General features: G+C 40.4%; 1 protein-coding gene across 5 annotated transcripts in view; it reads left to right on the top strand.

The window, feature by feature from the left end:
- The window catches only part of EPM2A (EPM2A glucan phosphatase, laforin), a 92339-nt gene that overhangs the window by 74399 nt on the left and 3003 nt on the right, over positions 1–14937 (top strand). For 4 of the 5 annotated variants that reach the window (XM_057740016.1, XM_057740014.1, XM_057740018.1 and 1 more), the window contains exon 3: positions 7830–8071. The exons of the other annotated variant lie outside the window; for it this stretch is intronic. In XM_057740016.1, the coding sequence (XP_057595999.1) occupies positions 7830–8071 (242 nt within the window). The remainder of the gene's footprint in view (positions 1–7829; positions 8072–14937) is intronic. 5 annotated transcript variants of the gene reach the window in all.

The raw sequence follows: 14937 nt of genomic DNA, 5'->3' as shown, positions 1-14937 counted from the left end.
TTTGCATAGTAGAAATGAAAGAGTTGAGTGGAAAACTGAAAGGAAGTTTGAATAGTTTGATATTCTCAAGACTTTGGGCATATGGATGCCATTAGCATGATGTATAGTCAATGAAACATTGGTTAATCTTAAACTTGTAAAAATATATAGTAAAGAAACTTAGAGAGGTAGGCTTCGAGGGCAGACCTGGTTAAGAAATTGTAGATTATATTACCTTAGTAAACTTAGAGTCATTTTAGAATCTTTCCTTTTCCTCAATCTTTTCATCCAATTAACGTGCAAGTTCTGTTGGTTCCACTGCTAAAGTACATTTTGAGTTAATCCACTTCTCTATCTGCACCACTAACTGTATTCCAAGCCATCACTATCCAAAGGTCTTTCCTCTTCCTCATAGCAGCCAGAGCCACCTTTTAAAAACCATAAAACAAGTCCATGTGACTCCTATTCTTAAAAATCCTTCATTGGCATTTCATCGCTTTTATATTCTTGTACAAATTCCTTAGCACATCAGTGAGGCCTGGCATGGTCTTCTCAATCTATCCAATGCCACACTTCCCCTCACTCCATGTCTCTAGGCTTCTCTCGGTTCCTGAGGTATATACCTCTCTTTCTCACCATAAAACATTGTATGTCTTGCTCCTTTTTCTACATCATGCCTCAGTTTTAGTGTCACCTTTTCAAGGGAACCCTCCTACACTGTTGGTAGGAATGTAAGTTGGTGCAGCCACTATGGAAAACAGTATGGAGGTTCCTCAAAAAACTAAAAGTAGAGTTACCATATGATCCAGCAATCCCACTCCTGGGAATATATCCAGATAAAATTACAAGTCAAAAAAGATACATGCATCCCTATGTTCATAGCAGCACTATTCAAAATAGGCAATACATGGAAACAACCTAAATGTCTATTGACAGATGAATAGATAAAGAAGATGTGTTACATACATACAATGGAATAATACTCAGCCATCAAAAGGAATGAAACAATGCCATTTGCAGCAATATGGATGAACCTAGAGTTATCATACTAAGTGAAGTAAGTCAGACAGAGAAAAACAAATACCATGTGATATCACTTGTGTGTGAAATCTAAAATATGACACAAATGAACTTATCTGCGAAACAGAAACAGACTCACAGATATAGAGAACAGACTTGTGATTGCCAAGGGGGAGAAGAGGTTGGAGAGAAATGGAGGGGGAGTTTGGGGTTAGCAGATTCAAACTCATGTATATGGAATGTATAAATAATAAAATCCTACTGTGTAGCACAGGGAACTATATCCAATATCCTAGGATAAACCATAATGGAAAAAAATGTAAAAAAGAATGTTTGCATATGCATAGCTGAATCACTTTGCTGTACAGCAGAAATTAGCACATTATAAATCAACTCTATTTGAATAAAAAAAAAATGTCACCTTTTCAGGAAGAAACTTCCTGCTTGTCTTTTCTGAATTCTAGTTCCTCTGTGGTTTTCTGTTTTAACTCCTTGTTTAAGTTCTCAATAGTATTACAAACTAATTTTATAAATTTTGTACATTTTGAATATTTATTTGCTTACTGACTGTCTTCCTCAAAGAATGTAGGCTCAAGTGAGGGCATACCTTGGCTATCTTGCTCACCATTGATTGTTGAGCCCCTGGCAAAAAGCAAGCATCATTACATTTTTGTTGAATAGTCAGGATGACCTTAAAATAAATACAAAAAAAAATTCACATGCTTAATTTTTTATTACTTCCTTAATCTTCTGTGGTTCCTAATTCATTATGCAAGTGATTAATTTTGAACAAATCCTTTCAAGTTCATCATGTGGAGAAATATTAAACATGACATTTTACTCTTTCAAGGAATGCTCAGCATTGGAAACAATATTAACATGCCACAAGAATATTTTATGGAACGTTTTGTTGAAATTTGTATCAAGGTAACCAATTGAGGCTGCTAGCTTAATTATTTGTCTCAGTTTGTGGTACCTTGTGATTGACTTTAAGAAAGGGAAGTGTGCTACTTGCCTTATTCACCACTATAATCTATCAATATGGCATATACACCAAATTTTAGGGCAACACGTGCAAAAATAAGAAGACCAAATTCTCTGGGACTAAGAGTCTGAAGAAATCATGAGTCTGAGAGACTCTTTCAGGTGATTCGCCAATAAGGTTCATTCTCTGAAAGCCAAACAAAGAGGCCCGAGACACTACTGTGTTTATCAAAACTAGATACCTCAGGACTTTAGAACTAAGTTTGTTAGATTAATAAAAAACCGAATAGTCCAGCCAGGGGTCTGATGAGCTCTTCCGCCAAGTTGGAGGTGCTCAGGTGATGGATTGAGGACCCGAGTAAAGGAAGAACTGCGGGTAGTATTGTGTATAAGAGAACAATTTGGCACCACAGTCGAATGTTAATTGTATTTGTAGAATTCCAAATGTTGGGATGAAAAGTGAAAAATAGCTATTAAAATGCTTAGCTTTAAGTGTACCTGATATATGGATACTTGAAGAGTCCAGATAATTGTATATATTTTAAGTATGAATTTTAGACCTTGTATTCATTTCCTGGGGCTGCCATAACAAAGTGCCACTAACCAGATGGCTTAAATAGCAGAAATTTATTGTCTTACACAAATTCCGGAGACTAAAAGTGTAGGATCAATGAGTCTGTAGGATTGATTTGTTCTGAGGACTGTGGAGATTGACATTGTATTCCTTTTCTCTTTACGTAATCTTCTCTCTGTACATGTCTGTGTCCAAATTTTCCCTTCTTATAAGAACACCATTCCTACTGAATTAGCCTACCCTAGTGGCTTCATTTTAACTTGATTACCTCTGTAGAAAACCTGTCTCTGAATAAAGTTACCCTTTAAGGCGCTGGAGGCTGGGACTTCAACATAGGAATTTTGGGGAAATGAAATTCAACTGTAACAGACCTTCATAAATAATTTAATTATATGGCATTTTATAAAATAGAAAATAAAAGAACATATATAGAAGATATTTGCTTCGTGTGGCTAAAAACTACATAGCACATCCAAAAAAATCTAAGAAACTAAGGGCACTTACAGAAATTCACATATGCTCTATATACACTGTAGTCTATGACCCATGAGCAAACTATGATAAAACTTTTTTAATGAAGAAGTTAATTAGCATCACTCTCTAAATTGGAATTTGTCTTTGAGCAGTTATTCAGCCTTAACTGGAGTCTGTTACAAGCACCCTTTCTGGGTAGAAATTTGGCATTAATAACTTAACACCTGACACCAGAGAACAAATTTTCAGCAGAAGGAGCTATATGTGCTAATGAAGCTTGGAGCTTACTAGAGGTTGATTTTAATGTTTCTCTTGCTTTCTCACTAATGAGATCTAAATTACAAGACTGATAGACTTTTTTCTTCACCCATTATTTGAAATCCAGATCACATTTTAATTTCACATCGAATTGCCCATAAAATATTAAATAAGGTAAATGCAGCACAATTATCCATCTTAAGAAATGTGCTAATCTCTTTTTGCTCCTAAATTCTTAGCTGGGTTTTGTGAAGAACCGCAGCAAAATCCATTTTCTCTGTCTTTGAAATGGGGCTGTTTGTATGGCTAAGAAGAGGGTGCTGCAATTCAAGAGCTGTGGTCTCTTGGTGTGATAAGATATAAATACAAGTCTATGTTCGTACATTGATCCCACCATTCCCGTGGCTTTCCTAATTCTTTTTTTTTTTTCCTGTGGACAAAAAACAATGTTAATCTTCACCTTTAGGAAAAGGTTATCCTGCCGTTTCTCGTGGCATTTAAGGATGGAACCTTCGATGTGGAGTCTATACAACTGTCTCCTAACATCGCTTGTCTTTTCCACGTTCCCTCCTTCTGTCAATACGCTGTGGTGTTTTTTGCAAAGTGCTTGGGTGCTCATTCTGCTTGATGTACTCATTATTGCCAGTGAGGCCTCCTTTGACTGACAGCTGAGATGAAGCAAGTGAGTTCTGATTCACATGCTTCAGTAGCTGTTGTAGCACAGGTCCCAGCCTGACAAGTGAAGCAAACGGTGTAGTATTGTGATGTGATTACCTGGAATCATAAATCCAGGTTCACTCCAATGAATGAAATTGATTTTGATTTGCAGTCCAAGAAAGTAAGGTCCCAGAATGTCAGCCATCCATTTCTTTCCCCTGGTCGTTAACTAAGTTGTGATATGACTAGGATGGATTTTATTGAAATTCAATCTTGTTGAATCATAGTGGCAATAGTCAAAACACAAGTGAATAATATTTTTTTATAATAGTACAATATCCCAGTGGTTATTACTGTATTAAATATTTGCCATCACTCAGAAGTAGATTTAGTTTTGACATTTTGGAAGATAATATGCATTAAACACATGGACGCATGTTCTCATAACTACTTGCTCATAACAGAGAGTTTCCCATTCCTCACTCTCTGCAGTCTTGAAACTATTTTTGGAGAAAGTAAGGGCTTCACTTTACATGTCCATGTGCAGAGCTGAGCAAGTCCACATCCTCTCATCTCCATATTTTTCACTGCTACTAAAAGGTATTGAGATCTATATACTCAGCTCCTTCTACACATTTTTTGGGATCTGCTAGGCTGGTGGTTCTGGAATCTAGCTACATACGTAATATATGTAATATGGTTAATTTCTAAGAAATAAAATACAAATAAATTCACAGAATCTGAGACCTCACTAGAGCCACTTTATGAATATCTCTGGGGTAGATCTGGGTAATAGAAGTTTTTATAAAAGCACCACATGTGACTCTAATGCAAAGCCAGATCTGGGAACTTCTGTTCTGGGTTGATTGAGTGTCAATTCCCATTTGGTACAGTGGTTTCTCTTTGACCTTTCCAAATAATCTATAGTGGAACTGCCAGAAATCTCTGCTGTAATTCATGATTGATAGTGAGTTATTCATAAAATAGTTCTCTGGAAGTTTTATGATGTCGTTTACAATATAATTGTAAGCTGTGCTTTATATTCTGTTATTGTATCTTTGAAGTTTGCCGTGTCTTGAATTAAAACTACATTTACAGATTTTTTATTCCCTAAATCCTATATTTCAACAAACTTCTTCTTACATTAAAAAAAAAATCCTGATTTTAAAAATCATTTAAAGTATCATTAACACCAAAAAAAGACTAAAATTAGGATGAGATGAGCAAAAATTGATTTTTAATGGTGTCAAATCATTCTCTTTTGAATGGAGAAGTAAAAGTTTAGTTACTGTTTAGAAAGGACATCATGCATCTTATTATTAGGGTGTATAGTGTAACTAGAAATGTATCACCTACTCTTAGAAACAACAAACTGAAATAGGATGCACGTAAAGGGCACTTTAGCTGTCTGATGAAGCAGAATCTATTGATCTCTGTGTTTCTAACAAACCCAGTATTTTGTCTCCATATCCCATACAATGGTTCAGTATAATTTACTTTACAACTTCAATTCTCTGTCCTTCAACACACTGCTTGTTTTCAGAATTTATCTGCCTCCTAGGTTCAGAACATCTTACTTAAAAAAATCAGGAATTATTTTATATTAATTTCTGAAATATGTACTCTGACTTCTAGCATTTTTAGAGGAAGAATTAACTATGGTATGTAAAAGTTGGAAATATCTGATATAGAAACTGGTGTTATTTGTGTGTATGTGTGGGTGTGTATTTCAAGGGCTTATTTCCATTAGAAACTTGATGTGGGAAATACATATGTTAAGGTACCAACTTAGGGCCTGTTTATCTTTGATTTGTTCTGAGTTTCTTAAGGGTACTGGTTAGTTTAAATACATGTGAAGACCAGGGCTGAATGAGATGATAAAATAACACCTTTTTTTAGCAACACAATATGATTTATGTATTGAGATTGGTTTAGGGTTCTGATTTCTTACTTTGTAGGTTCAAATGTCCCAATTTACCCTTTGCATATCTCTATGAACTGCTCTTTGGTATTTAGGCAAATCTTGCATGCTAGCCACTTTGTTTTTGGCATTTATTTACTAGCTAAATATTAATCGCTCCCACTCAAAGAGTACAGTGTTCAAGAGAATTCTGGGTGACATTTGGAATTTAGCTTGCCTGTCATGAATATTCATTTTAATATGTAACCAGTCCACTTCAAGATTTGGACAGTAAAAGTATGCTATTGTCCAGAAGGTTATATAACTGAGGTGTCTACGTCCCTCTTTTCTGGCTGAATGTACTTAAGTATGCTCAGTTAAACACTGAAGTGTAGGTATGGTTGGTAGCCCAATACTGTTACCTACTAGGCATCCAGCAGGTTGCTGCAGGAGGAATCTTTATGGAATACTGGAAGGAGGGATGGAACATCCAGACAGGGGAAGGTTTCTATTCTCACTAAACAGCCAGAGGGAAGGAGCAATGACCCAGAGGGTGCAAAGTTTCCATTCCTGCAAAGACTGAATGCTCAGCTAGCAGAGTTCTGGTTAAGCATATCTCTGGGGTACTCTAAATTTGTCCCAGCTGGTGGTCTTTCTCTCAGTCCACTGGGCCAAGTGGGGTGTCTGAGAATTCTCTGGAGTCAGAAATAAGGTAAAAGACCTTTGGATCCTGTGCCCCTCTTCACAGAACCATTAAGTCTTTCCTGGGTTTCTAACTTTTTGTTTTAAATTTTATCCTTATTTTTTCCATAATAATCCTCAATATCCACAAGGAAATCCCTAATAACACGTTAGACTTAGAACCCAAGCAGCAATAAAAAATTGGTTTACCCTCTCCTGGTTCAAGCTTTAGAAAGATGATGCTTTATCCTGTGAGATATTTTCACTGAGGGCGTCTAACACCCATGTTTGTGGATTAGTCAATTGGCTTCTTAACGTTAACATCCAAAGTGGTGACAGCAACCACCCAAAGGAAGAAAATAGCCGGACTTCATATTACACAACAGGGTGAATAGTCTACACTGTGCAGCATTCAAATGAAGTATGCACAGAGTAATGAAAAATTATACGAATAGTTATTTCAAGATAAAATAAATTACTAAAATATGTAAATTATAATAACTAGACATAAACTCCACTTGTATTTATTGTGTATCCACTAGTGTCAGTCTTATTCAAATACCTTACTTAATTGTATTTACTCCTTACAAAATTCCTGTGAATTAGTTATTTTTAGACCCATTGTAAAGATGAGCACACCAAAGGCTCAGAGATGATAAATAAGTAGGCTTAAGGTCAGGCAGTTATTACCAAGTACTGTTAAAAATATTGTGCTAAAATTGGCATTTGAACCACAGTTATACTTCTTCTTACATTGTAGCACTAGATGAAACATATAGAATAATGTTGGATACTAATGGAAATAATCTTCACTTTGACTTTATTTGAAAGAATATTGTTGTTTGTTTCTGTTAATCTCATACTATTTGAAATTTTAATATAGAGTTTTTTTTTAATATAGAGTTTTAAACAGGAGTTATTGTTGAATTTTAGCACATATTTTCCAGAATTTATGATATAATCATAGGAGTTTAGCCTTTAATTTGTTAATGTTTGAAGTATATTGATTGGTTTCCTAATATTGAACCACATATACATTCATGGAATAAGTATAACTTGCTGGGCTTACTTTAATATATTGCTAGGTTTGGTTTGCTAATGTCTATTTTGTGGTATTCTAGTTAATTGAATTATTTGTTTCCCCCCAAATACCACCACTAATATTTTTGTCTTTCGATAATAGTATTGGTTTTCATATTCTTAATACACAGCTTTAACTGTGCCAGCCTTAAAGGTTAATTGTATTTTAATAGTACATGTTTTATGCAGCTCCTAATAGCAGACCCCCTGTGTTCTTATTAGAATTCTCCCAAATATCTGGCTGGGTAGCTGCCCTCGCCAAGTGGAACATGTAACCATCAAACTAAAGCATGAATTGGGAATCACAGCTGTAATGAATTTCCAGACAGAATGGGATGTTGTACAGAATTCCTCCGGCTGTAACCGCTACCCGGAGCCCATGACTCCAGACACTATGATTAAGCTATATAAGGAAGAAGGCTTGGCCTACATCTGGATGCCGACACCGGACATGAGCACTGAAGGTGAGCATGAGCAGGACCTTCCTGGCTCTTTGCTGAATGTGTTTCAGAGAAGCCCCTGCTGGTTTGCTGCCTGTCTGTCTGTCTATCTATCTGTCTGCCTACCTTGCTCTCTATACTTGAATGACCTAAACGTGAATGACAGATGGAATAAACCTAAGGTTTTTGGTTTAATATACTTAATATGTATGTCCTTTGACATCTTGGCTAAGATTCTATTTAACATGGGTCCTTCAATTTATTTATTCATTAAACATATATTTACTGTGTATCTACAATGTGTGTGGGGTACTAGGCTGGTAGCTGGGAATACAACAGTGAAGAAAAGCAGGCACAACTCCTGTCCTCAAGGAGCTTAGGGTCCTATACAGCAGACAAGCATTTAATCAAATGACTACAATTATAAATGTAAAGCTATGATGAGATTTTGGTTAGAAAGATACACAGATAATCAATTAGAGCCTGGGCAGGCAAATTAGACCTAGGAAGAAGGGCCAGGAAAGGTTTTCTTGGGTATGTTTGAGCTGAGATCTGAAGGGGAGGCTGGGCATGGGTGAGGTGGGAAAGAGGCTTGCAGGCAGAGAGAGCAGCTTGGGAAGAATCCTGCTGCAGGAGAGCACAGAGTGTTGCAGGAACTGAAAGAAGGCCAGTGTGGCTGCAGGTCTGGGAAGGAGGGAACAGAGTCTTGCAGGACTTGGGACGCAATGAAAAATTTAGACTCTATCCTAAAGTGGTGAGAAGCAGTTGAAAGGGCAGGAGGCTGAGAGATGTCAAGGTGACCTTTTTTTTTCTCCATAAGTGCTCTTTGATTACAGTGTAGAGAATGTGGGGGTGGGCCCGCAGGGCACCTGGGGACGCCAGTTAGGAGGTTACTGCAGGAGTTAAGGTGAAAGATAATGAGAGAGAATGCAGCTTGAGGCAGGGTGGCTAGAGTGATGCCTCATGTACTGCACAAACACTGGCTGAGCATGTCTTTGTGAAGGGGGAAGTAGGGTGTGACATGGGTGCTGCCAGGGAAACGGTGACAAGTAAGGCACAGGTTTGATCTCATGGTAAGAGGCAGTAAGGCAAGTTCAAAACTAATTATAGTACAAAGAAGAATGTGATGAGAGGGATGAGTCATGTGCGCTAGGAGGGTTATGGTGTGGGAGGAGCACTGGCTACAGAGGAGCACAGGGAGGCTACATGAGTATCCTGGGGTTTGAGGTGGGTGTGGTAGGTCAAGGTGGAGGAAGGGCATGCCAGGTGGAAGAAACAACCAAGGCACAGAGGCATGGTATTTTAGAGGAACGATCTGTAGTTCAGCCCGGTTGTGGAATAGGATTCTTGTAGAAAAGGAATGGAGATCTCTGAAGCCAAGAGAGCAAGTTATCTGAATAGTATCAACCAGATGTGTCAGCAGGGGGCAGCAGAGAGCTATGGACTGGCGCAGGCTGAGGGAGTTTGGGGAACTGCTCTTCTGGGGGAAAGAAGGAAGGCAGTGATGCCCAGGAGGAAATGTTTCTATCATCAGCCCTCTTCCCTGCAAAGTACGTTATGTGTCAAACACTCTTCTTGGCAATTTCACACATTAACTCATTTAATTCTCAAGGCAAGAGTCCAGGCAGATGTAGTTATCCCCACTTTGCAGAAGAAGAGAATGAGGTACAAAAACGTTAAGTAACCTGGCCGATGTCATATAGGAGAGACACAGCTTGGATTTCAACACAAGTGGTCAGGCTCAGAACATTTCTCCTGACACCATATGATGAAGCTTCTCTACATGATCACATGGACTCTTCATGCACTTTCTGCAGACCACCACCCACACTTTCAACTATCATGCGCATCGTCAGCTGGAGTTAGACAAAGTCATGAGTTTCCAGGGAGGTAGCTTGTCACCCACCCCAGAGTCGATAGTTCAGGATGTAGGTGGGGATGGGAGACTCTAAGAATCACAGGTTGCTTAAGTCCCAGGACCTTGGCCATCTTGGCTTTTAATGAATTTTTATGGTCCTCCTGACCAGGCTGGGCCCCTTTGTGGGTCTGTCTGAACTGAACTATCACTGGGGATGAGGTATAATTTTTCTTTCTGAAGGAGGAGATAGTTTGGTTACTCTTCTTGGTAATTAATGCTGATCTAATGGAGCCTGATTTAGCTGCAAGAGCTCTGTCTTTTTTCAAGGAATTAAAAACAAACACCTTACTTGCGCAGAAGAGCACTGGTTGAATCTAGGTCATATTTGCCCCATCCAGTTTGTTTCTCTGATTTCAAAATGGAGAATGTCATTAGGATCGTGTGCCTGTAGCTTCTAGGGAGTGTTTTGATTTTCGCTTCCTTGAGTCTGATCTTATAGCGTTGTTATCCCATTGGAGTAGGATATGTGATGAGTCTCAGAGACGCTGAGGTAAATATGGCCTACTCCACCCTATTCACTGATTACCCCCAAACCCTGCTGACTGATGGGAAATTTGCTCGATAGTTTGGGAATATGTAGAAGCCCGATGGAAATTCTACCCCCAAAAGACCCACTGTAATTGTATTAAAATCCCGCTTTTGGGGGGATTACAGAGTCGCCAGGACCCAGTCATACAATGGAGCATCTTCCACACTGAGGCAGTTTGGAAACATGAAATGGCAGCAAAATGAAAGCTCCCACTTGAAAGAGGCCAAACCCCAGGACTAAATAAAAGAGTTTCTTTGGTTCAGCATAACCTGGGGGAGTCATCAAAGAGTTAACAACCCCTCCTGAGTCGCAGAGGAATTTCTGACCAATAGATCAATCTCTGTGGCTCACAGCATTAGCACAATGAACACACAGATTAATTCAGCTGAATATTTTTAGAACCCCAGAGAAAAATCCATCTGGAAGTGTTTTGAGCCGCAGCATAATGCTGTCAGATAAAGTCTGAGAGAGAAGACAGTTTGTTAGGCCTGACTGTCACCGCTGGTTGTCACAGACCTGTTACAATCAATTGTGCCATCGATTCTTACTCTTGTACTTTTTGTCATATGCAGAGGGACTGGGTTGTTTAGGTTTTTTCCTTTTTCTTTTCTTTGTTTAAAAATTTTTTTGCTTTGTGTCTTTCACCTGAGAAATAAAAAGCTCCCACATCTAGCACTCACCTGAAAACATGAAATCTGTTCACTAAAAGTCATTTTTCCTTCCCACAGGAAGTACTCAGATTGGGTTTTGACCTCTGTAAGCACAGTGCTGTTTGTAACAAATGGTTTATCTCCAAATGGGTTAAAATGCTGCCCGGAGTCCCCGGCCACCCCTTTCTTGTCACGGTCTGAGGCTTTTCTCTGACTCAATGCACTGAATTCAGTGTTGCCCTGAGGCAGACACTGGCCTTGGAGCCACACCACCTGGGCTTGAGCCTCGTGACCATCGTGTGATACGGGAAGGCTAGTTCCTGCCCTTGGAAAATGGGGAATGATAATTTCTGCCTTACAGGATTATAACAGCAGAATAAGATAATTGATAGGAAAGTGGTTTGAAAACTCCAAAGGTAGGACTGTATTATTAGTGCTAATTCCTTCAGCTTCTACCAAAGGGTGTTATAGATAACATGGACCTTATTTATATTAAAGAAAAGAAGATATGCTCAAATAAAATAGTAATATATTCAGCCATAAATCTGCCTCTGGATTAAGAAAGACGTGTGTGTGTGCACGTGTGCGTGTGTGTCTTGGAAAGGTTGAAAGTTGTGCCAGAAATGATTTCTTTCAGAGCCAGCCTTAGGTCAACCTCAGATATCTTTCGGGACCACCCACTCCCACTTATTTCAGGCCCTCATGCTTCCGGCCGCCCCACCATGTCCTTGTGCCCCTTCTCACGACATGCCTGCTTGCTCATTGCATGCTCTCAGGTGGCTGTTCATCCCTCCAGAGCTGGATTAGCCTGGAGGAGATGTGGACCAGAAATTAGACAAGGGGGGTCTTGGACTGTCTCAGATCAAATTGGTGTTTATGGTTTTGTTTCACTTTGTTTTAATTCATGTATTTCATGAATGTTTATTGAGCGTCTATGGAGAGTCAAGGCCTGTTTTAAATTCCAAAATAAGAATCACAGATGGTGGAGTGTTTTGTTGGACCTGCACAGGCTTTAAAATTTTCAACTTAGTTGCCAACATTTAAAATGTGGAATATTTTACATTAAAAAAAAAAAAGCGGTTCTCTCTTGCCTTGGGATATTATTGTCTTTAAAAATGGACAGTTTCTATCAAATTAAATTCTATACAGAGCCTAAATATATGAAACATAAAAATTAGGGGCTCTGGTTGACACTGGCTTTGTTGTGTGAGTTCTGATCTTGGGAATCCTCTTGTGATTCCTTGGTGGGTTACATATTAGCTCAGGCTCCCTAGAATGGGTTTTCAAGCAGAAGGACATACACCTCTCGGGCACAGATGGCCCCTGTAGGGTAGAGGCAGAGGTGCTGAACCCCAGGGAGGGTTTTACTGTCCTGTAAGGGTGAGAGACACAGCATGACCAGATAAATGGGGAGTCAGGGACTGACTGAGAATTCAGACTGACAGCATAGGAGCCAGCAAGTACCATTGACCAGGTAGGCTAGGGAAGGACAGTAGTGTAGACATTGAGACCAGAGGCTTTAGAATCTGGATGGCTGATTTGAGTGGTGATTAGGGAATAACTTTGGGCAAATCTCAGATATAACTGAAGATAATAAGAGTACCAACCTCATAGTTGTTGAGGGGTAGCTATAAAGGAGCTATTGCACACACAGTGCTTAGATCAGCACTTGGCAGGTAGAAAGTGCTGAGTGCATGCTAGCTGTCATCCATCACAGCAGGGTCCGAATAAAGGAGGGCTCCAGCTGAGGCCAGGCTGAGAGGGGCGGGCATTCCAGATCCACTGCTTCTCTGGTGCTCCTTTTTATTTTTTATTCATTCTTTATGTTATTTAAAAAATTGTTCAGAAGTTCTTAAGTGGGATGGCTGAGTGAGTCTAGGTGAAGACCACTGGTGGGTGAGCCCTGCGTTTAAACTGGACGCCTTCTGGAGGTTCCACACAGCAGCTGACATTTACATTCCAGGATTACGTGTCTGAGCTCACTGAACCTCAAACTAACGCATATCCCTTTTCAGCTTCTAAACTGTCTATACACCTGTTGAAGAATCTTTTACAGATAAAAAGGAAAGGGAGAGATACTAGGTCCTTGTGGCCATTTGGTGCAGACCCTTGCTCAGGGAACCTCTGTGCAGAGTGAAGGTCAGGGGCAGGGAACCTCATGGGTCCATATAGACCTGACTGGGGCAGGCTGGCACTGCTGATGCTGCAGAAGTTGAGCGTTGCCTCTGAGACTCTGACTCCAGCAGCTCCTCCTCCACGTGGCCACTGTGGTCTACTTGTGTATTAGGCATTTGATGAAAACCCACGTGAAAAATGTTTCTGTTTATTTCCTGGCAATAAACATGGTAACTGGAGAGGCAGAGGCAACAGGGAACTTGAAAAGTGATGCCAGCTGTGGCAGGAGCAGGAAGAACCCAGACTTCCCGGATCCATCACTGGGAGTTCCCTTCCTGGCCAATGTTACTTAAAGCAAACCTCTAACACCCCCTCAGCGGAATGAAAGCTGTGTCCTTAAACAGGCCTCACCCTTATCAGCAGGGTCGTCAAACAAACTTTGGAGGTTTTGCCTCCTCTGATCCCTCAACTCAAATAGTGGACCAAAATCACAGTCCTTTCCCTGAGATATACAGTGAGACATATGGTGTCTTACACCTTGTTACATCTCCGATGATACTTTACTGCCTCTAGGAGAGTGCCATGAGTAACTGTATGGTAGGCCCACCTAGCTCTAACCTCAGAGCACCCTGCAACCGAGCACAGAGGCAGAGATCAATTAAAGTCTGTGGCTCAGTTTGGATTCTGAGAAATCAAGCAAGGCATTGGGGCTGGTGTGTCTCTGATTCAGATGCCTTCAGGGAGCAGACAGGGAACGTGAAAGCGCGGCAGCAGGCACTGGGGAGGGATGGGGCTTCAGGAGCTGCAAAGTGTGCTCTGCCTAAAGCATTCCTGTTAAAAACATCTCCAAACTGCTGTGTGGGGCCTGTAGATCCCTTAGTCAGAGGGAGTAACAGAGCACCGGGAGCAACTAGAATATTATCTGGCTCCCATGTAGATGATCTACTGCGCTGATCTCAGAGCGGGGTGAGCCTGAAGGTAAGCACCCCCTGACCTCCGCCCCCGCCCCAGCAGAGTGGTCCCTGGGAGGGCCTTCAGGGCACCGTTGGGTTTTGGTAACTCTTTCTTTCTGAGGTGCTGCTGCCTGATTGCAATGTGCTGTGTTGGTCCCTTCAAGGCATTTTTTAAAAGGACATTTAAGGAGAGTCTAAACTTCCTTGAGTAGCTCTCATGGGAGAATTCTAGGGCTCAGTAAAGATCTGGCATGAAATCATTTGAGGGAGGGGTTTTTCCCACCTCTGCAGTCATCCAATGGGGTGGCAATGTGAAGGCCGGACAGGGCCTTTTCTGTGGCCTTTGAAAGATTACTCCAGGGCTGTGGTGTCTCCATGTGGCTGAAGACAGAGAGCAGCTGGAGAATGTGAGGTCACGGCACACAGCTTTCCTCCAGGACTCTGTGTAGTTTCCCTCTTTAATCCCTTCTTGAAGTAATTGACAATGACTGTCTTCCACCCTCCAAAAAAATCCACTAAATTCATTTTGCTCTGAGAATCTGTGAGCAGAAGAAACTCCAGGCATCCGGGAGTTTGCTGGTTTTAGGGCGCTGTCTGTCCCCAGGATGATGGAATGGGCTTGAGTCCAATGGGCCTCAGCAGAGACAGTAATCCTTTCTCAGTGGGACGAGGGGAAGACATTGGATCATCTAACCATCAAGATAGTAGCCACAGAGCAGCACCTA

Source organism: Hippopotamus amphibius, chromosome 6, assembly GCF_030028045.1.
Source record: "Hippopotamus amphibius kiboko isolate mHipAmp2 chromosome 6, mHipAmp2.hap2, whole genome shotgun sequence".
Taxonomy (NCBI): Eukaryota; Metazoa; Chordata; class Mammalia; order Artiodactyla; family Hippopotamidae; genus Hippopotamus; species Hippopotamus amphibius.
The sequence above is the reverse complement of the archived record's forward strand: the minus strand, read 5'-3'. Positions and strand labels throughout refer to the sequence as shown.